This window comes from Homarus americanus, unplaced genomic scaffold (genome assembly GCF_018991925.1).
Source record: "Homarus americanus isolate GMGI-L3 unplaced genomic scaffold, GMGI_Hamer_2.0 scaffold56241, whole genome shotgun sequence".
Lineage (NCBI taxonomy): Eukaryota > Metazoa > Arthropoda > Malacostraca > Decapoda > Nephropidae > Homarus > Homarus americanus.
This window is the reverse complement of record NW_024740202.1, coordinates 3,022,081-3,045,613: the sequence shown is the minus strand read 5'-3', so window position 1 is coordinate 3,045,613 and position 23,533 is coordinate 3,022,081. Positions and strand designations below refer to the sequence as shown.

Sequence of the window (23,533 nt, the reverse complement as noted above, 5' to 3'; positions counted from 1 at the left end):
CATTTTAGTTAATTGTTTGTTTGGTTAAAGGAAGGGAGGGAGAGGGGGGGGGGTGTTAGGTTAGGGGAGAGCGGTGTTAGGTTAGGAGGTGAAGGTTGGGGGGAGGAACTATCTCAAGCTAAAGTAAAGGTGATTATTATCAATTCATCGCCCAACCAATGTCCTATATCCATACATCCATTTATCTCGCCAGGGTGGATGGCAAAAGAGAGAGAGAGAGAGAGAGAGAGAGAGAGAGAGAGAGACTAGGACAATACCTGGAGTAACAATCAGAGAGGCAGGTGAGAGGCCCAGGTCAGAAGCAGGGGAAGTGCTGTGGTCAGTGAGAGGCGGCGGCACTGGTAGAGTGTACGCCACCCCTGACGATCCGTAGTTGGGTGATGTAACCGGTGACATGACGTTGCTAGGGGAGGTGATGGTTGATCTCTTGTCCGCACTGTCGTATGAGGTGACGCTGGCCGTGGTGCCTTCAACAGGTAAAGGGGGAGTGGGAGGGATAATTTAGGTATATGGTATGAGGGTAGTTTGTAATTTTAGGTGTACACATCATATGCGGTAGGACACGTACAGTCGCCTGCACTTATACCTGGTACAGTGATTTGTGCAGTTTGAGAGATATAGCAACTCTGTAGAAGTCCTATCTAGAATCCTTAGTTCTATTGAGAGGTTTCTTAGGGTCATTCTGGGAGTTTTAATACCATGTAAGCAAACACAGAGGCGCCACATCTCTTACAATGTACCAACCAATTACCAGGTATAAGTGCAGGTGACTGTACATTGCACACTTACCTACAAAAGTCCTGTTGCCTCTGCTCCTGAACCACGAACCCGGAGATTCAGACTCGTGAACCCAAAGCAGTAAACACTGACGCACTATTCTGTCCATAAATGATTCAGATTCACGGGTCTGAATCTTGGGGTTCATGGTTCAGGAGAAGAGGCGACAGGAATTTCGTGGGTGATTTTTGAATATAATATATCAAGGGCTACTGTAAGCCCCCTCAAACCCGTACTAACTGCTAAAGTAACCCAAATGTACTACTGTCGTTACTGTACACCCAATGTAATTCTGCAGGAGGTGATTTAGCGTGTAACTTAATAATTTGTACATTTTGTAACTTCCTAAGTTACAAAATGTACAAATAATCACCTGTTTAACTAACTAACTAACTAACCAGGTAAGACGTTATCATGGTCTAGAGTCTAGACTGTGGTGGTGGTGGTGAGGGATATGGGTGGTGTTATAGACTGTGGTGGTGAGGAGGACCTGGGTGGTGTTATAGACTGTGGTGGTGGTGGAGGAAGACATGGGTGGTGTTATAGACTGTGGTGGTGGTGGGTGGTGGAGGAAATGGGTGGTGTTATAGACTGTGGTGGTAAGGAGGACCTGGGTGGTGATATAGACTGTGGTGGTGGTGGGTGGAGGAAGACATGGGTGGTGATATAGACTGTGGTGGTGGTGAGGAGGACATGGGTGGTGATATAGACTGTGGTGGTGGTGGTGGTGGAGGAGTACCTGGGTGGTGATATAGACTGTGGTGGTGATGGGTGGTGGAGGAGAACATGGGTGGTGCAGGTGATATAGACTGTGGTGGTGGGTGGGTGGTGGAGGAAAACATGGGTGGTGATATAGACTGTGGTGGTGGAGGAAAACATGGGTGGTGATATAGACTGTGGTGGTGGTAGGTGGTGGAGGAGGACATGGGTGGTGTTGTAGACTGTGGTGGTGGTGGGTGGTGGAGGAGGACCTGTGCCTCACCTGCAGAGTGTGGTGGGGGGCCCTGGATGAACGGGTGCTGGAGGGTGTGGGTACCCTTGTCGTCGTCAGTAGAATGTCTAGACGAGGAGTCACTCAAGGCAGACTCCAGCGTGAATCTCTCTGACTCCAACGTCTGGGATCGGTGCGCCCGGGATCTGACACAGGAGACAAGCACACGGCAGTTAGTGGTAGGTCCAGATACAGGCGGCGCGGAGGAGACACACGGTGGTATAAATAAGTAGTGTGCGTTTTGTTAAGTTGGTATCTAATGAGAAATAGGTTAGCTGTTTACCCAATGAAAAAAAAAAGTCTCATTACAAGGTTCCAGTCATCTGCTGCAGTTGTTGTCCATAACAAAGTTGTACACACAAGCCAAGACCCTTATAGAATGCCTCACCTGAGACTGGTAGCGGGGCTGTAGCCTGGGGTGGGGCAAGGCGGGGGCAACTTCATTGGGGGCACTGGGGGCAGCCACATCTCCTCCAGGGGCACTCTGCCGGTGGACTCGACCAAGCCAGGGGTGGAGCTACTCCGACCCATGGCGGCTGCAACAGGGGGAGCGGAATTGAGAGGTGGGGGGCCGGGGAAAGGAGAGGGGAGAGGCCGCGGTGGGTGGTGGTGGTGTTGGGGTCGTAGGTGATGGTGGTGGTGGAGGGTCACGTCTAGTGGGGAGAAAGAGAGAGAAACACTCACTTACAGTCGGGCTCGCGGGACAGCCAGGCACGGACGGCGCCCTCACTTCACCTCACATTAAAAATAAACAACTAAAACAATCATCAAGATGTACCACATAATATATGAGAAAACCTCAAGCATGAGATAAGGACAACACAGGAAACCTTCTTTGACTTGAGAGAAAATGAGGAATGTTGATTCGTTAAAGAAAATGTGGACTTGTTGACTCATGAAAGAAAATGAGAAAATGGAGGAAACTATCGAATCATGAGAGAAAACGGAGAACTATGATAGAACATGCAGCATAACAAGGTGTGTGTGTGTGTGTGGAGGAGGGAGGGGAGACACAGACAGAGAATGCTACTATCAGCTAAAAATAAATACTAGAAGAAGGAAAAAAAACATGCCCCTGTGGCCATTACCATAGATGACCACACGTACACACTACACACAGATGAGGACACATAACTAAACATGCAGTAACTATTCAACTAAAGGCATGTGTTTCTTTACAGTGTCAAGACGGGTAAAGGACTGAGGTTTTGTACATCTTACAGTCACTAGTGATAAAATATATGATATTAGTTAATCCTTTAGTCTAAATAATCTCTCCAGGAGTCTACGTTAAAGCAATGTGATTAATTATTACAGTAAAGTTCATTTGCCTAATACCAATGCAAGTGATAAAAAATAAAAAATATGCCTCGTGTCTGTGAGTCTAGTGATGGCATAATGGTCTTGTTTTCTCAGCACTAGGAAGTCTCAGTAGCAGATGTAACATTTGAGAAAGATAGTGAGACATTGATTCCAGATTCACTTAAGTTCGTAAGGTAAACATTAGTGGCAGAGGAAGATTTATAAATATACCTAAACTGATTCATCTCAGCCTCAAGTAAAAATACCGTCCAAGATGGATAATATTCTTCACCTAAATTATCTATCAGTTTTAAGTTGTAACAAGTAAAGGCCCCTGACAAAGGTTGAGTCCTAGATTAATGGTATTTTTGTATATTTTGGATGTGTTTTAGTTTCAATTCAACGTTGAGGAACATTCATAGATCTTCTCTTAAACATGACAAACCCTGGGACAGTAAGTAGCAGTTTGTAGTGGTGTGACTCAGAGGCAGTAGAGGCAGTGTTGTGTGTGTGAGAGAGAGCATCGGTAGCGGACACCGAGGGCTGAGTCACTTTACTGTAGTCGACTCTCTTTCCTTCCCTCACACCCTCCCCCCTTCCCTCACACCCTCCCTCCTTCCCTCACACCCTCCTTCCTTCCCTCACACCCTCTTTCCTTCCCTCACACTCTCCTTCCTTCCCTCACACCCTCCTTCCTTCCCTCACACCCTCCTTCCTTCCCTCACACCCCTCAGCCCCGTCCCAATAGCTGATGGCCGCCCCATGTCACACCGTCACGAGGGTAAACACTTCACTGTATTATGCAAATGGTAGTCTCTTTTTTTATCGTCTCGTTTTGTCTTCCTTTCAATACCTACATTTATCTCATCGCACAGCTGGAAGTTGATGAGATAGAGAGATGAATCGGCATCCCTCTCATCACTACTGTTGCCTAGGATTGGTTACCTCAGGTTTCCTCAGTGTAATGTATGTAAAACGCTCTCTAGGTCAAAACTGTCATGTCAAAACTGCCATGTCAAAACTGTCATGTCAAAACTGCCATGTCAAAACTGTCATATCAAAACTGTCATGTCAAAACTGTCATGTCAAAACAATAAAACGAGTGAATGACATAATATTTGTTTGTTTTTATTATTGAAAAGGAATTTGAGAGAAGACTTTCGTCCCTAAATATCTTGTAAGATAGTAGGTACTCATGAGACGTAGTCATGACAAGACTCCTGGCTGTGTCCGACCTCAGTAACACTCCCGCCAGCACACATTATCATACAATGCTGAAACTTGTACCTAAATTTTAACTGCTAACTTAACCTGTAATAGTTCTTGTGTGTGATGTTTTATTCACGTATATAATGATTGAAGTATAAAACAATATTAAGACTAAGTTTGTGACCAGAGAAAAACTGAAATTATTTTTTAGGCTCGCTGTCCCTCAGGTCTGCCTTTGTTTACATGGTTTAAGTATGGCCGGAAAACAACAGAGGGAGAGAGACAAAACAGAAGGAAATAAGAACGCCTCTCCTCCGGTTCACAGCCTCGCGCCACCAACCTTTCTCCAGCGGGGCTTTTTTGTACTTTTCGAGTCTTTTGGCTGCGATGGCCTCGAGTCTGACCCTGGCGGCGGGGTACTCCTTTAACACGTCCCACATGTCCTTCTTAGACAACACGAAGAGGTCGCTGTAGCCCACCGACCGGACTGACGCCGTCCGTCTGTTACCTGTCAACATGATGCACTGTGTTAGTGTAGCCAGGAGAGTAGAGGAGGGGCGAGGCTAGGAGGGTTGGGGTGAGGCTAGGAGGGTCGGGGTGAGGCTAGGAGGGTCGGGGTGAGGCTAGGAGGGTCGGGGTGAGGCTAGGAGGGTCAGAGAGAGGCTAGAAGGGTCAGAGAGAGGCTACAAGGGTCAGAGAGAGGCTAGGAGGGTCAGAGAGAGGCTAGAAGGGTCAGAGAGAGGCTAGAAGGGTCAGAGAGAGGCTAGGAGGGTCAGAGATAGGCTGGGCCAGAGAGAGGCTAGGAGGGTCAGAAATAGGCTAGGAGGGTCAGGAAGAAGGCTAGGGAGGGTCGGGGAGGCTAGGAGGGTCAGGAGACAGGCTAGAAAGGTCAGAGAGAGGCTAGAGGGTCAAAGATAGGCCAGAGGGTCAGAGAGTCAGAGAGAAGGGTCAGAGAGAGGGGCTAGAGGGTCAGAGAGAAGCTAGAGGGTCAGAGAGAGCTAAGAAGGGTCAGAGAGAGGCTAGAAGGGTCAGAGAGAGGCTAGAAGTCAGAGAGAGGCTAGAAGGCCGAGAGAGTCCAGAGAGAGTTGAAGGCTAGGCTAGGAGGGTCAGAGAGAGGCTAGGAGGGTCAGGGTGAGGCTAGAAGGGTCAGGGTGAAGAGAAGAGGGTCATGCGAGGCTACATATAAGCAGAAATAAAACTGTATATACAGAATGACGTCACAGTGTTGATATATTCAGTCAACATAAGGAACACCTGAAGATTAACCACCCTAACGCTAACCCAATCTAACGCTTAACGCTAATCTAACCTACTTTAACTCTTACTTAATCCTAACCCACCCTAATACTAACACTAACACTAATCTAACACTAACCTAACACTAACACTACCCTAATACTAACACTGCCCTAACACTAACACTAACCTAATACTAACACTACCCTAACACTAACACTACCCTAACACTAACCTAACACTAACACCTAACCTAACCTAGCCCCCCCCCCCCCAGGTAATGTTACAGTGTTTAAGCATGAGGTTAAAGAAGCTAGGGTGTCTAATCTTCAGGTGATCCAAAATACATAACATCACTTCAAACCTTTGGACTTATATAAATAGTGCTGACTGCCGTGTGTCCAGGTTGTATTTGAGGTTAATTACAGGTGTATATACAGAGCCAACAGGTAAGGGACTGATGGTTCTGGTAATACTGTATACTTAACATGATCACGACCTGTTTTGTTATTCATTTATCTGGAACGAGGTGATTTTAACCTAACACTAATATAACCTAGCTTAAACTTATCTGGTTTAAAATAACCTAACTTAACCTAACACTAACGTAATCTAACCTAACACTAACGTAATCTAAACTAATCCTAAAGAAACGGAGAGAGAGAGAGAGAGAGAGAGAGAGAGAGAGAGAGAGAGAGAGAGACCTCACCTGCAGTGCCCATATTGAGGATGGAGATCTCGCCGAAGTATGAGCCAGCCTTCAGTGTAGCCAACATGGTCTTGCCGTTGTCCGCCACCACATGCAGCTTACCGCGGTTGACTATATACATCTCTTTGCCTACCTCCCCTGTGTGTGTTTGTTAGTAGTGTTAGTAGCTGGTAATGGTGGTAGGTGGTGATGATTGTGGTAGGTGGTGGTGATTGTGGTAGGTGGTGGTGATGATGGTGGTAGGTGGTGATGATGGTGGTAGGTGGTGATGATGGTGGTAGGTGGTGATGATGGTGGTAGATGGTGATGGTGGTAGGTGGTGATGATGGTGGTAGATGGTGGTGACTGTGGTAGGTGGTGGTGATGGTGGTAGGTGGTGGTGATTGTGGTAGATGGTGATGATATATGGTGACACAGTACACTTTTTAACCTTGTTACTTTACATCAGTTCATTATTTTCACATGTCTAGAGTCAATTAAGTTCACAATTCTATTAATGTTTTCACTTAATGTCCATAAAATTGGCCATGGTTCTATACCCCACTTCCCAAAACGTGTGTAGGCTTGGCCATAGCCCCTACCAGCACCCCAGGACTCACCTTTCCTGCAGATATAGTCGCCGGGGGAGAAGAGAACAGGTCGGAGGTGAAGAACTAGCTCACACAGGAAGCCCGCCTCTGTGTTTTGGAAGATCTCAACTCTTTTCAACGTGTCCAAGTGTACGTGTATAGCCATCTCCGCCTTCAGCTTATCTGAGTGGTGGATGTGATACTTCCATTTAATATTACTTAACATAGAATAAGACTGAACATAAGGTTATATTAAGTAAGAATCTAGCTGACGACAAGACCCAACTGTCAGCACTGACCTGGTAAACAGCTGACGGCCTTCTCCTCGTCTGAGCACTTCTGCGTCAGCCACAGATAATCGAACCACTTGATCACTTTCGCCTGCAGGTGTGCCGGGACTCTGCGCATGCGCATGTAAGTCTTGACGCCGTCCAGCTTGGCTGAAGAAGAGATGGTAGGGTGAGTAACTTGACTATTGTAGGTTAAGTTAAGTTTGGTTAGGTTAGGTTATGGATCGATTAGGAGAAACTAAAAACATCATTATCACTCTCTAGTCACCACGACCAGCCCAGGTGACACACACACCTGTCACCAAGACGTCGGGTATTATTAACAATACCGATTATCATCATTAAAGCGTCATTAGTTAACCAGGTAAAGTTATTAATTACAGGTGATGGTACCAGGTGTTGGGGTAAAAGGTTACTCGATAATACAGAGGAGATTTCAATGCTTTGTAAAGTAAGCATGTTGACTCTCTCTCTCCCTCCTTCCTTCTCTCCCTCCCTCCTTCCTTCTCTCCCTCCCTCCTTCCTTCTCTCCCTCCCTCCTTCCCTCTCTCTCTCCCTCCTTCCCTCTCTCTCTCCCTCATTCCTTCTCTCCCTCCCTCCTTCCCTCTCTCTCTCTCTCCCTCCTTCCCTCTCTCCCTCCCTCCTTCCCTCACACCAGCCACCCCAGAAGAGGTAGTCCAAACTCACACAACTTGTTAGGTTAGGTTAGGTTAGGTTAGGATAGGTTAGGTTAGGTTAGGTTAGGTTAGGTTAGGTTAGGTTAGGTTATGGTAGGCTAAGTGAGGTGTGAGTGTGTGTATGTGTGTGTGTATGTGTGTGTGTGTGTGTGTGTGTGTGTGTGTGTGTGTGAGAGACGTAAACACACACACACACCAAGAAACCATTGACAGCTGGGTCAACTCTGGCCGCCTCAGGCGAACCACCGATTTATGAGAGGGAAGACATGAGGGGAGGAGGAAGAGGAAGACATGAGGGGAGGAGGAAGAGAAAGACATGAGGGGAGGAGGAAGAGGAAGACATGAGGGTAGGAGGGAAGACATGAGGGGAGGAGGAAGACATGAGGGGAGGAGGAAGACAGGAGGGGGAGGAGGAAGAGGAAGACATGAGGGAAGGAGGAAGGCATGAGGGGAGGAGGAAGACATGAGGGGAGGAGGAAGAGGAAGACATGAGGGAGGAGGAAGAGGAAGACATGAGGGGAAGGAGGAAGAGGAAGACATGAGGGAAGGAGGAAGACAGGAGGGAGGAGGAAGACAGAGGAGGGTCAGGTAAGGAAGATCCTTATTACGGTCATGTGACGGCTCTTGTCAGGACGAGTTGTGCCATAACTTGTCTAGTGTGACGGAGGTGACGTTTGTGACGGAGGGTGACGTTTATGACGGTGGATGACGTTTATGAGCGGAGGTGACGTTTATGACGGAGGGTGACGTTTATGACGGAGGATGACGTTTATGACGGAGGGTGACGTTTATGAGACGGAGGTGACGTTTGTGATGGAGGGTGACGTTTGTGACGGAGGTGACGTTTATGACGGAGGGTGACGTTTGTGACGGTGGGTGACGTTTGTGACGGTGGGTGACGTTTATGACGGAGGGTGACGTTTGTGACGGAGGGTGACGCTTATGACGGTGGGTGACGTTTGTGACGAAGTGACGTTTATGACGGTGGGTGACGTTTATGACGGTGGGTGACGCTGTGACGGTGGGTGACGTTTGTGACGGAAGTGACGTTTATGACGGTGGGTGACGTTTATGACGGTGGGTGACGCTTGTGACGGTGGGTGACGTTTGTGACGGAGGTGACGTTTATGACGGAGGGTGACGTTTGTGACGGAGGTGACGTTTGTGACGGAGGGTGACGTTTGTGAGCGGAGGGTGACGTTTGTGACGGAGGGTGACGTTTATGACGGTGGGTGACGTTTATGACGGTGGGTGACGTTTGTGACGGTGGGTGACGCTTATGACGGTGGGTGACGTTTGTGACGGAGGGTGACGTTTATGACGGTGGGTGACGTTTATGACGGTGGGTGACGTTTGTGACGGTGGGTGACGTTTGTGACGGAGGGTGATGTTTGACGGGGTGACGTTTATGACGGAGGGTGACGTTTATGACGGAGGGTGACGTTTATGACGGAGGGTGACGTTTATGAGCGGAGGGTGACGTTTATGACGGTGGGTGACGTTATGACGGGGAGGGTGACGTTTATGACGGAGGTGACGTTTATGACGGTGGGTGACGTTTATGACGGAGTGACGTTTATGACGGAGGGTGACGTTTGTGACGGGTGACGTTTATGAGCGGAGGGTGACGTTTATGACGGAGGGTGACGTTTATGACGGTGGGTGACGTTTGACGGAGGTGACGTTTATGACGGAGGGTGACGTTTATGACGGAGGTGACGTTTATGACGGAGGGTGACGTTTATGACGGAGGGTGACGTTTATGACGGAGGGTGACGTTTATGACGGAGGTGACGTTTGTGACGGTGGGTGACGTTTATGACGGTGGGTGACGTTTGTGACGGAGGGTGACGTTTATGACGGAGGTGACGTTTGTGACGGTGGGTGACGTTTGTGACGGTGGGTGACGTTTATGACGGTGGGTGACGTTTATGACGGTGGGTGACGTTTATGACGGAGGGTGACGTTTGTGACGGTGGGTGACGTTTGTGACGGTGGGTGACGTTTATGACGGTGGGTGACGTTTATGACGGTGGGTGACGTTTATGACGGAGGTGACGTTTGTGACGGTGGGTGACGTTTGTGACGGAGGTGACGTTTGTGACGGAGGTTGACGTTTATGACGGAGGTGACGTTTATGACGGTGGGTGACGTTTATGACGGTGGGTGACGTTTGTGACGGAGGTGACGTTTATGACGGTGGGTGACGTTTGTGACGGAGGTGACGTTTGTGACGGAGGGTGACGTTTGTGACGGAGGTTGACGTTTGTGACGGAGGTGACGTTTATGACGGTGGGTGACGTTTGTGACGGTGGGTGACGTTTGTGACGGAGGTGTTTATGACGAAGGGTGACGTTTATGACGGAGGTGACGTTTATGACGGTGGGTGACGTTTGTGAGCGGAGGTGACGTTTATGACGGTGGGTGACGTTTGTGACGGAGGGTGACGTTTATGACGGTGGGTGACGTTTGTGACGGAGGGTGATGTTTATGACGAAGGGTGACGTTTGTGACGGAGGGTGACGTTTATGACGGTGGGTGACGTTTGTGACGGAGGTGACGTTTATGACGGAGGGTGACGTTTGTGACGGAGGTGATGTTTATGACGAAGGGTGACGTTTGTGACGGAGGGTGACGTTTATGACGGTGGGTGACGTTTGTGACGGAGGTGACGTTTATGACGGAGGTGACGTTTATGACGGAGGTGACGTTTATGACGGAGGTGACGTTTATGACGGTGGGTGACGTTTGTGACGGAGGGTGACGTTTATGACGGTGGGTGACGTTTGTGACGGAGGTGACGTTTGTGACGGAGGTGACGTTTGTGACGGAGGTTGACGTTTGTGACGGAGGGTGACGTTTATGACGGTGGTGACGTTTATGACGGAGGGTGACGTTTGTGACGGAGGTGACGTTTATGACGGAGGTGACGTTTGTGACGGAGGTGACGTTTGTGACGGAGGTGACGTTTATGACGGAGGGTGACGTTTGTGACGGAGGATGACGTTTATGACGGTGGGTGACGTTTGTGACGGTGGATGACGTTTATGACGGAGGTGACGTTTGTGACGGAGATGACGTTTGTGACGGTGGGTGACGTTTGTGACGGAGGTGACGTTTGTGACGGAGGGTTACGTTTATGACGGAGGTGACGTTTATGACGGAGGGTGACGCTTATGACGGAGGTGACGTTTGTGACGGAGGTGACGTTTGTGACGGAGGATGACGTTTGTGACGGTGGGTGACGTTTATGATGGAGGATGACGTTTATGACGGTGGGTGACGTTTGTGACGGAGGTGACGTTTGTGACGGAGGGTGACGTTTGTGACGGAGGTGACGTTTGTGACGGAGGGTGACGTTTTGAGACGGAGGTGACGTTTGTGACGGTGGGTGACGTTATGACGGAGGATGATCGTTTGTGACGGAGGTGACGTTTGTGACGGAGGTGACGTTTGTGACGGAGGGTGACGTTTGTGACGGAGGTGACGTTTATGATGAAGAAGGTGACGTTTATGACGGAGGTGACGTTTATGACGGAGGTGACGTTTGTGACGGAGGGTGACGTTTGTGAGGGCTTGTTACGGAGGGTGACGTTTATGACGGAGGGTGACGTTTATGACGGTGGGTGACGTTTGTGACGGAGGTGACGTTTATGACGGAGGTGACGTTTGTGATGGAGGGTGACGTTTGTGACGGAGGATGACGTTTGTGACGGAGGGTGACGTTTGTGACGGAGGTGACGTTTGTGACGGAGGGTGACGTTTGTGACGGAGGTGACGTTTATGACGGAGGTGACGTTTGTGACGAAGGCGACGTTTATGAGCGGAGGGTGACGTTTATGACGGAGGTGACGTTTGTGACGGAGGTGACGTTTGTGACGGAGGTGACGTTTGGGACGGAGGTGACGTTTGTGACGGAGGGTGACGTTTGTGACGGAGGTGACGTTTATGACGGAGGTGACGTTTGTGACGGAGGGTGACGTTTATGACGAGTGACGTTTATGACGGTGGGTGACGTTTGTGACGGAGGGTGACGTTTGTGACTGAGGGTGACGTTTGTGACGGAGGATGACGTTTGTGACGAGGGTGACGTTTGTGACGGAGGTGACGTTTATGATGGTGACGTTTGTGACGGAGGATGACGTTTATGACGGAGGGTGACGTTTGTGACTGAGGGTGACTTTTGTGACGGTGGGTGGCGTTTGTGACGGAGGTGACGTTTGTGACGGAGGGTGACGTTTGTAGGGCTTGTTACGGAGGGTGACGTTTGTGAGGCTTGTTACGGGGTGACGTTTGTGACGGTGGGTGACGTTTGTGACGGAGGGTGACGTTTATGACGGAGGTGACGTTTGTGAGGCTTGTTACGGAGGTGACGTTTGTGAGGCTTGTTACGGAGGTGACGTTGTGAGGCTTGTTACGGAGGTGACGTTTGTGAGGCTTGTTACGGAGGTGACGTTTGTGGGCTTGTTGGAGGTGACGTTTGTGACGGAGGTGACGTTTGTGACGGAGGGTGACGTTTGTGACGGAGGGTGACGTTTGTGACGGAGGGTGACGTTTGTGACGGAAGGTGACGTTTGTGACGGAGGTGACGTTTATGACGGTGGGTGACGTTTATGACGGAGGGTGACGTTTGTGACGGAGGGTGACGTTTGTGACGGAGATGACGTTTGTTACGTAGGTTGACGTTTGTGACGGAGGTGACGTTTGTGACGGAGGATGACTTTTGTTACGTAGGTTGACGTTTGTGAGGCTTGTTACGGAGTGACGTTTGTGAGCGGAGGATGACGTTTGTTACGTAGGTTGACGTTTGTGACGGAGGTGACGTTTGTGACGGAGGGTAACGTTTGTGACGGATGACGTTGTTACGTAGGTTGACGTTTGTTACGTAGGTTGACGTTTGTGACGGGTGATGTTTGTTTGGCTGGACTGTTACGGAGGGTGACGTGGTGTGACGGAGGGTGACGTGGTGTGACGGAGGGTGAGGTGGGTGTGACGGAGCGTGACGTGGTGTGACGGAGGTGACGTGGTGTGACGGGCGTGACGTAGTGTGACGGAGCGTGGCGTGGTGTGACGGGCGTGACTTGGTGTGACGGAGGTGAGGTGGGTGTGACGGGCGTGACGTGGTGTGACGGGCGTTACGTGGTGTGACGGAGGTGAGGTGGGTGGGCGTGGTGGTGGAGACGGGAGGACCTGGGGTATGAATACATAATGAGTAAGATGACTCGCTCGACACTGCCTGTGGTGACAGTAGAGTGGCACTCCTGGCACTCACTGCCTCTCACTGGCACTCCCTAACACTCTCTGCCTCTCACTGACACTCCCTGACACTCCTGCCTCTCCTGACCTCCCTGCCTCTCCCTGGCACTTCCTGCCTCTCACTGACACTCCCTGACACTCCCTGCCTCTCCGTGACACTTCCTGCCTCTCCCTGACACTCCCTGCCTCTCCCCTGACCTCTCTGACATTCCCTGCCTCTCCTTGACACTCCCTGCCTCTCCCCTGACCTCCCTGCCTCTCCCTGACACTCCCTGCCTCTCCTGACACTCCCAGCCTCTCCTGACACTCTCTGACATTCCCTGCCTCTCCTGACCTCCTGCCTCTCCCTGACACTCCCTGCCTCTCACTGACACTCCCTGACATTTCTGCCTCTCTCTGAACACTCCCTGCCTCTCCCTGACACACCCTGCCTCTCCTGACCTCCCTGCCTCCTCCTGACCTCCTGCCTCTCACTGACACACGCTGCCTCTCACTGACCTCCCTGCCTCTCCCTGACACTCCTGCCTCTCCCTGACACACCCTGCCTCTCCCCAACCTCCCTGCCTCTCCCTGACACTCCCTGCCTCCTCACTGATACACCTGCCTCACACCTCCCTGCCTCTCCTGACACTCCCTGCCTCTCCACTGACCTCCCTGCCTCTCCCCTGACACTCCTGCCTCTCACTGACACCCTGCCTCTCCCTGACACACCTTGCCTCTCCTGACACTCCCTGCCTCTCCCTGACACACCCTGCCTCTCCCTGACACTCCTGCCTCTCCCTGACACTCCTGCCTCTCCCTGACACACCCTGCCTCTCATTGACCTCCTGCCTCTCCCTGACACTCCTGCCTCTCTCTGACCACACCTTGTCTCTCCTGACCTCCCTGCCTCTCCCCTGACACTCCCTGCCTCTCCTTAACCTCCCTGCCTCTCCCTGACACCTTCCTGCCTCTCACGGCACCTCCCTGCCTCTCACTGACCTCCCTGCCTCTCACTCCTGACACACCCTGCCTCTCCTTGACACTCCCTGCCTCACTGACACTCCTGCCTCTCCTGCCTCTCCTGACATTCCTGCCTCTCCCTGCCTCCTCCCTGACACACCCTGCCTCTCCACCTCACCTCCTGCCTCTCCCTGACACTCCTGCCTCTCCTGCCTCTCCCTGACACACCCCTGCCTCCTCCCTCACCTCCCTGCCTCCCCGGCCTCTTTGCCTCTGCGTGACGCTCCTGCCTCTCCCCTGACACTCCTGACTCTCCTGCCTCCTGACACACCCTGCCTCTCCCTGGCCTCCCTGCCTCTCCCTGCCTCCCTGCTTCTCCCTGACCACCCTGCCTCTCACTGACTCTCCCTGCCCTCCCTGAGACTCCCTGCCTCTCCTCTGACATTCCCTGCCTCCCCTGACCTCCTGCTTCTCCTGACACACCTGCCTCTCCCTGACACTCCTGCCTCTCCCTGACACTCCTGCCTCTCCTGCCTCTCCTGGCACACCCTGCCTCCCCTGGCCACTCCCTGCCTCTCCCTGACACTCCTGCCTCTCTCTGACACACCTTGTCTCTCCTAACACACCCTGCCTCTCCCTGACACTCCCTGCCTCTCCCTGACCTCCTGCCTCCTCTCTGACACACCTTGTCTCCTCCCTTACCCTCCTCTCCCCTGACCTCCCTGCCTCTCCCCTGACCTCCCCTGCCTCTCTGAACCTTGTCTCTCCCCTCCCTGTCTCCTGCACACTCCCTGCCTCTCCCTGACACTCCCTGCCTCTCCCTGCACACCTGCCTCTCCTGGCCTCCTGCCTCTCCCTGGCCTCCCCTGCCTCTCCCTGCCCTCCTCCTGACTCACCCTGCCTCTCCCTGACCTCCCTGCCTCTCCCTGACACTCCTGCCTCTCCCTGACACTCCCTGCCTCTCCCTGACACCCCTGCCTCCCCTGACACTCCTGCCTCTCCCCTGACACCCCTGCCTCTCCCTGACTCCCCCCTCCCTGCCTCTCCCTGACACTCCTGCCTCCCCTTGACACTCCTGGCCTCCCTGACACCCCTGCCTCCTGCTGACACTCCCCTGCCTCTCCCTGACACTCCCTGCTCCTCCCTGACACCCCTGCCTCTCCCTGACTCCCCTGCCTCCTCCCTGACACTCCCTGCCTCCCTGACACTCCCTGCCTCCCTGCCTCCTGACACCCTGCCTCCCTGACACCTCCTGACACCTTGCCCTCCTGACACACCCTGCCTCCTGACTCCTCCTGACACCCCTGCCCCTCCCTGACACTCCCTGCCTCTCCCTGACACTCCCCTGCCTCCCTGACACTCCCCTGGCCTCCCCTGCCTCTCCCTGACCTCTGCCTCCTGACACCCCTGCCTCCCCTGCCTCCCTGACACCTCCTGCCCTCCCTGACACTCCCTGCCTCCCTCCCCTGACACTCCCTGTCTCTCCTCCCTGACACTCCCTGGCTCTCCCTCCCTGACACTCCCTGCCCTCCCTGCCTCTCCCTGCCTCTCTTCCCTGGCTCTCTCACCTCCACCTCTCAGCACTCCTGGTTGTTTGATGACCTGCGCGGTTTCTCCCCACCCTCCCCCCCTCTCATTCTCTTCCTGCCTCCTTGCCTCTCCTTCAAACCTCTTTCCCCTTCTCGTCCTTTCTCTTTGCCTTCATCCCCTTTCTCTCTCCTTCCCCTCCTCTCCTTCTGCTCTCTGCTTTGGTCTCCTTCCCCTCTGTCCCTTTCTCTTTCTCTCCCCCCCCACCTCCACCTCTCCCCACCCACTTGAGGGCCAGACTCACCTAACAGAGGCCGAGTGCCACCTACAGAGGGTCAGGGGTGACAGCCTGGACACTCTATGTTGGCCACATAACACACTGCCCTTTGGCGCTACTTACACCACTCTGGTCACCCACAGTTGTCCTGGCCCCCATCCTGTTTCCAGTCTTCTCAACAGTCCCTCAGTCTTCCCCATCACTCTGCCTTCCCTAACACTCCCCAGTCTTCCCTACCCAGTCTTCCCCTAACAGTCCCCCAGTCTTCCTAACACTCTCCAGTCTTCCCCAACACCCTGAAGTCTTCCTCTATCACTTCCAGTCTTCCCATCACTCAGTCTTCCCTACCACTCTTCAATCTTCCCCAACTCTCCCCAGTCTTCCCTAACACTCTCTCAGTCTTCCCTGACCTCCCCAGTCTTCCCCAACACTCCCCAGTCTTCCCAACCTCCCTGTCCTTCTCCCAACACCTAGTCTCTCCCCCATCACCTCCAGTGTTCCCACACTCCCCCTAGTCTTCCCTAACACTCCTCAGTCTTCCCTAACACTCCCCAGTCTTCCCATCACTTCAGTGTTCCCCACCTCCGCTCTCTCTCCCCCAACACTCTCAGTCTTCCCAACACTCTGAGTCTCCCCATCACTTCCAGTCTTCCCCAACACTCTTCAATCTTCCCCCCTCCTCCCCAGTCTTCCCCAACACTCTTCAGTCTTCCCCAACACTCTCAGTCTTCCCCAACACTCCCACAGTCTTCCCCATCACTTCAGTCTTCCCCAACCTCTTCAATCTTCCCTCAACTCTAGTCTTCCCAACACTCTGTCTCCCCAACACTCTTCAGTCTTCCCAACTCTTCCCAGTCTCCCCAACACTCTTCAGTCTTCCCCTACACTCCACAGTCTTCCCCATCACTTCAGTCTTCCCCAACACTCTTCAATCTTCCCCAACTCTCCCCAGTCTTCCCCTAACACTCTCAGTCTTCCCCACCCCTGTCTTCCCCAACCCCCCAGTCTTTCCCAACACTCCCCAGTCTTCCCCAACACTCCCCAGTCTTCCCCATCACTCTCCAGTGTTCCCAACACCCTCAGTCTTCCCCAACACTCCTGCCTTCTCCCAACACCTCCAGCACACCCAGTTTTCCCCAACACTCTTCCCCTCTAATACTCCCAACACTCCCCATTCCTCCCAGACCCTCAGTCCTCCCAACCTCCCCAGTCTTCTCCCAACACTCCCGAGTCTTCCCTCACACCCCCAGTCTTCCCAACACTCTCAGTTTTTCCAACACTCTCCAGTGCCCCCAACACTCCCAGTCTTCCCCAACACTCCCCAGTCTTCCCCAACACTCCTCAGTCTTCCCTAACACTCTCCAGTGTTCCCCAAACACTCCCCAGTCTTTCTCCCTAACACTCCCCAGTCTTCCCCACACCCCTAGTCTTCCCCAACACTCTCCAGTGTTTCCCAACACTCCCCAGTCTTCCCAACACTCCCCAGTCTTCCCAACACTCTCAGTCTTCCCCAACACTCTCAGACTTCCCAACACCTTCAGTCTTCCCCTAACACCCCAGGATTCTCAACACCTCAGTCTTCCCAACACTCCTCAGACTTCCCTTAACACTCTCTAGTCCTTCTCAACACTCCCAGTCTTCCCCAACACTCCCTGGGTCTCCCCAACACTTCCAGTCTTCCCCAACACTCCCCTGCAACACCCCAGTCTTCCCCAACACTCTTGCGTCTTCCCCAATTCCCCAGTCTTCCCCAACACCTCAGTGTTCCCAACACTTCCAGCACTCCAGTTTTCTCTCCCAACACTCCTGTCTTCCCCAATACTCCTAACCCCCCATTCCTCCCCAACACTCCTCAGTCCTCAACACCCCTAGTCCTCCCCCAACACTCCCCAGTCTTCCCCAACACTCCCCAGTCCCTCCCAACACCCCCCAGTCCTCCCCAACACCTCAGTCCTCCCCAACACTCCTCAGTCCTCCCCAACACTCCCCAGTCCTCCCCAACACCTCAGTCCTCCCCAACACCCCCCAGTCCCTCCAACACTCCCCAGTCTTCCCAACACTCCCAGTCTTCCCCAATACTCCCCAAACTCTCAGTCCTCCCAACACTCTCCAGTGTCTCAACACTCCCCAGTCTTCCCCAACACTCCCCAGTCTTCCCAACACTCCTAGTCTTCCCCCAGTCCTCCACTTCCAGCACACTCAGTTTTCCCCAACACTCCCCAGTCTTCCCCAATACTCCCCAACACTCCCCATTCCTCCCCAACACTCCTCAGTCCTCCCCAACACTCCTCAGTCCTCCCCAACACTCCTCAGTCTTCCCCAACACTCTAACACTCCTCAGTCTCTACACTCTCCCCCAACACCCCCCAGTCCTCCCAACACCCTCAGTCCTCCCAACACTCCTCAGTCCTCCCCAACACTCCCCAGTCCTCCCAACACTCCCCAGTCCTCCCCAACACTCTTGAGTCCTCCTCCCCTAACACTCCCAGTCCTCCCCAACACTCCCAGTCCTCCCCAACACTCCTCAGCTCCCCAATACTTCCCCAACACTGCCTGCCCTCTCCCAACACTCCTCAGTCTTCCCCAACACCCTCAACACCCAGTCCTCCCCAACACTCCCCAGTCCTCCCCAACACTCCCTCAGTCTTCCCCAATACTCCCAACACTCTCCAGTCCTCCCCAACACCCTCAGTCCTCCCCAACACTCCTCAAAACCTCCCAGTCCTCCCCAACACTCCCCAGTCCTCCCCAACACTCCCAGTCCTCCCAGCACTCCCAGTCCCTGCCAACACTTCTCAGTCCTCCCCAACACTCCCCAGTCCCCAACACCCCCAGTCCTCCCCAACACCTCCTCAGTCCTCCCCAACACTCCTCAGTCTTCCCCAATACTCCCCAACACCTCAGTCCTCCCCAACACTCCCAGTCCTCCCAACACTCCTCAGTCCTCCCCAACACCCTCAGTCTTCCCCAATACTCCCCAACACTCCCCAGTCCTCCCCAACACTCCTCAGTCCTCCCCAACACTCCCAGGATTCACTTGGAGCAGTCAGCCTTCCTCTCGACTCACTTCGGCTGATTTATTTACCTCAATCAATTTATCGTTTTAATGTAACAATAACAACAACAACCAGACAACAACAACAACAACAACAAGACAATAACTCACAACAACAACAACAAGATAAATAACCACACCACAGTACAGTTGTAAGATTATGAAATTATGCTCCATAAAACGTAAAATAATTAATAACAGGACACGTGGGGTTGTATGTAGTTGATTATGACCCAGCCAGATAATTATAGAAGGGTGACTGACGTGAATATTATACAGTGAATATCCACATTATTTTTATTATATTACCCATTATTCCTTTGTTTGGGTAATAAGGTTTTTATACACATATTTATTCAATATTTTTCAAGCCATTGTTGATGTAGGTGTGTACTTGTGAGAGACAAAAATAATGATAATGATAATTGTCTCTGGCTAGCGACTCTATATTTATCCGTTTTTTGAAGACGTTTGGTGGGTGACTATTATTATCTACCTGAGGGATTTACAACTCTTCACACTGGTAAACACATATTAGGGATGGTCAAGGGTTTGCTGGTGAATGTCTGTGAAATGGTATGACAACACGACCCTCACACCACCACCACCACCACACCCTATCACCACCACACACCACCACACACACCACACACCACCACACACAACCACACTACCACATCTATTCTTCATCCTGTTTCTTTCTTTTACTCGTGTTTAACTTCCTGGAGGCGCAGAGGCAGGACCTGCTTGGGAGAGACTTACTTAACTTCAGTGTGCTCGGTGTGATAAGGATGTTAACACGTGTTGTATTGGGTATAAAACACCTATCACCATTCCCTTCCTATCACCATTTCCCCCCCCCATCACCATTCTCTCCTCCCTTCACCATTCCCCTCCCCCCTCACCATTTCCCCCTCCCCTTCCTCATTCCCTCCTCCTTATCACCATTCCCCTCCCTCACCATTCCCTCCTCCCATCACCATTTCCCCCTCCCCATCACCATTCTCTCCTCCCCATCACCATTCCTCCCCTCACCATTTCCCTCCCCATCACCATTCCCCTCCCCCTCACCATTCCCCTCTCTCACAATACCCCTCCCTCTCACCTACAAACCCCTTCCCCCCTTCCTCCTCCCCTCACACAGTTCCTCTGACCTCACAGGGGGTCAAGTCAGGGACAGTGTGCAAATTAAGACTTACTAAAGCCGTGATGAATTAATGAGCAGGGGCGTACTGCCACACCCGGCCACCACACCCGGCCACCACACGCCATACCCAGCCCACCACACCCGGCCACCACCCGGCCATCACACCCGGCCACCACACCCGGCCACACCCAGCCACCACACCCGGCCACCACACCCGGCCACCACGCGGCCACCACCAGCCATCACACCCGGACAACACCGGCCATCACACCCGGCCACCACACCCAGCCACCACCCGGCCATCACACCCGGCCATCACACCCGGCCACCACACCCGGCCATCACACCCAGCCACCACACCCAGCCACCACACACCCGGCCACCACACCCGGCCACCACACCCGGCCACCACCCATCCACACCCGGCCATCACACCCGGCCACCACACCAGCCACCACACCCAGCCCACCACACCCGGCCATCACACCCGGCCACCACACCCGGCCACCACACCCGGCCACCAACCCGGCCACCACCCGGCCACCACACCCGGCCACCACACCCGGCCATCACACCCGGCCACACACACCCAGCCACCACACCCGGCCATCACACCCGGACAAAACACCCGGCCATCACACCCGCCACCACACCAGCCACCACACACCCAGCCATCACACCCAGCCAACACCCGGCCATCACACCCAGCCCACCACACCCGGCCATCACCCGGCCACCACACCCGTCCATCACACCCGGCCACCACACCCGGCCACCACACCCGGCCACCACACCCGGCCATCACACCCAGCCACCACACCCGGCACACACCCGGCCATCACCCAGCCCACCGGCCATCACACTGGCAACCACACCCAGCCACCACACCCGACCACCACACCCGGACAAAACACCGGCCACCACCCGGCCATCACACCCAGCCACCACCCGGCCACCACACCCGGCCATCACCCAGCCACCACACCCGGCCACCACACCCGGCCACCACAGCCACCACCCAACCACCCAGCCACCACACCCGGCATCACACCCGGCCACCACCAGCCACCACACCCGGACCACACCGGCCATCACACCTGGCAACCACACCCAGCCACCACACCCGGCCACCACACCCGGCCACACACCCGGCCATCACACCCGGCCACCACACCCCGGCCACCACACCCGGCCACCCACCCGGACAAAACACCCGGCCATCACACCTGGCAACCACACCCAACCACCACACCGGCCACCACACCCGGACAAACACCCGGACAAAACACCCGGCCATTACACCTGGCAACCACACCCCAGCGCACCAGCCACCACCCGGCCCACCACGCCCGTACCACGCAGCCACCACACCCAGCCATCACACCCGGACAAAACACCCGGCCATCACACCTGGCAACCACACCCAACCACCACACCCGTACACACCCGGACAAAACACCCGGACAAAACACAGCCACTACACCTGGCAACCACACCAACCACCACACCCGGCCACCACACCCGGACAAAACACCCGGACAAAACACCGGCCATTATACCTGGCAACCACCCAGCCACCACACACCGGCCACCACCCGGCCACCGCCCGGCCACCACACCCGAGCCACCACCCGGACAAAACCCCGGCCATCACCTGGCAACCACACCCAACCACCACACCCGGCCACCACACCCGGACAAAACACCCGGACAAAACACCCGGCCATCACACTGGCAACCACACCCAACCACCACCCGGCCACCACACCCGGCCATCACACCCGGACAAAACACCCGGCCATCACACCTGGCAACCACCCAACCACCACACCCGGCCACCACACCCGGACAAAACACCCGACAAAACACCCGGCCACCACGCCCAGCCACCACACCCAGCCACCACCGGCCATCACACCCGGACAAAACACCGGCCATCACACCTGGCAACCACCCAACCACCACACCCGGCCACCACACCCGGCCACCACACCCGGCCATCACGGACAAAACAGCCATCACACTGGCAACCACAACCACCACACCCGGCCACCACCCGGCCACCACACCCGGCCATCACACCCGGACCAAAACACCGGCCATCACACCTGGCAGCCACACCCAGCCACCACACCCATACCACACCCGGCCATCACACCGGACAAAACACCCAGCCATCACACCTGGCAACCACACCCAACCACCACACCAGCCACCACACCCGGACAAAACACGGACAAAACACCCGGCCATCACGCCCAGCCACCACACCCGGCCACCACACCCAGCCCAACACCCAGCCACCACTCCAGCCACCACACCCGGCCACTACACCCAGCCACCACACCCGGCCCAACACACCCGGCCCACCCAGCCCAACACCCGGCCTTCACAGCCATCACACCTGGCAACTACACCCAGCCACCACACCCGGCCACCACAACCACATCCAGCCACCACAACCACACCGGCCACCACAACCACACCCGGCCACCACAACCACACCCGGCCAACACAACAACACCCGGCCACCACAACCACACCCGGCCACCACAACCACACCAGCCACCACACCCACAACCTCCACAACACCTGGCCTCCACAACCACCCGGCCACCACAACCACACCCGGCCACCACAACACCTGACCTCCACAACACCCGGCCTCCACAACTACACCCAGCCACCACAACACCTGGCCTCCATCACAACACCCGACCACCACAACCACACCCGGCCACCACAACCACACCCGGCCACCACAATACCAGGCCACCACAACCACACCTGCCACCACAACACAAGCCACCACAACCACACCCGGCCACCACAACCACACCCGGCCACCACAACACCTGACCTCCCAACACCTGGCCTCCAGCCACACCCGGCCACCACAACTACACCCGGCCACCACAACACCTGACCTCCACAACACCCGGCCTCCACAACTACACCCAGCCTACAACACCTGGCCTCCATCACAACACCCGACCACCACAACCACACCAGCCACCACAACCACACCCAGCCACCACAATCCAGGCCACCACAACCACACCCGGCCACCACAACACCTGGCCACCACAACCACACACCCAGCCACAACCACACCCGGCCACCACAACCACACCCGGCCACCACAACCACACCCGGCCACCACAACCACACCCGGCCACCACAACCACACCCGTACCACAACCACACACCCGGCCACCACAACACCTGGCCACCACAACCACACCCAGCCACCACAACACCTGGCCTCCCACAACAACACCAGCCACCACAACCACACCGTCCACCACAACCACACCCAGCCACCACAACCACACCCGGCTACACCACAACCACACCCCGGCCACCACAACCACACCCGGCCACCACAATACCCGCCCACCACAACTACACCCGGCCACCCGACACCTGGCCTCCACAACAACACCCGGCCACCCAACCACACCCGGCCACCACAACCACACCCGGCCACCACAACCACCCGGCCACCACAACCACACCCGGCCACCACAATACACCCGGCCACCACAACACCTGGCCTCCCACAACAA

General features: G+C 54.5%; 1 protein-coding gene across 2 annotated transcripts in view; it reads right to left on the bottom strand.

Moving 5' to 3' along the window:
- Nucleotides 1–23,533, bottom strand: part of LOC121875346 (cyclic nucleotide-gated cation channel alpha-3-like) — a 98,871-nt gene that overhangs the window by 9,598 nt on the left and 65,740 nt on the right. For both annotated transcript variants that reach the window (XR_006090583.1, XM_042379866.1), the window contains exons 3-9: nt 7,093–7,233; nt 6,824–6,976; nt 6,225–6,362; nt 4,620–4,787; nt 2,157–2,304; nt 1,760–1,914; nt 258–467 (exon numbers count right to left, since the gene is read on the bottom strand). Coding sequence is in view for 1 of the 2 variants with exons in the window: in XM_042379866.1 (XP_042235800.1) it covers nt 258–467; nt 1,760–1,914; nt 2,157–2,304; nt 4,620–4,787; nt 6,225–6,362; nt 6,824–6,976; nt 7,093–7,233 (1,113 nt within the window). In the remaining variant the exon portion in view is untranslated. The remainder of the gene's footprint in view (nt 1–257; nt 468–1,759; nt 1,915–2,156; nt 2,305–4,619; nt 4,788–6,224; nt 6,363–6,823; nt 6,977–7,092; nt 7,234–23,533) is intronic.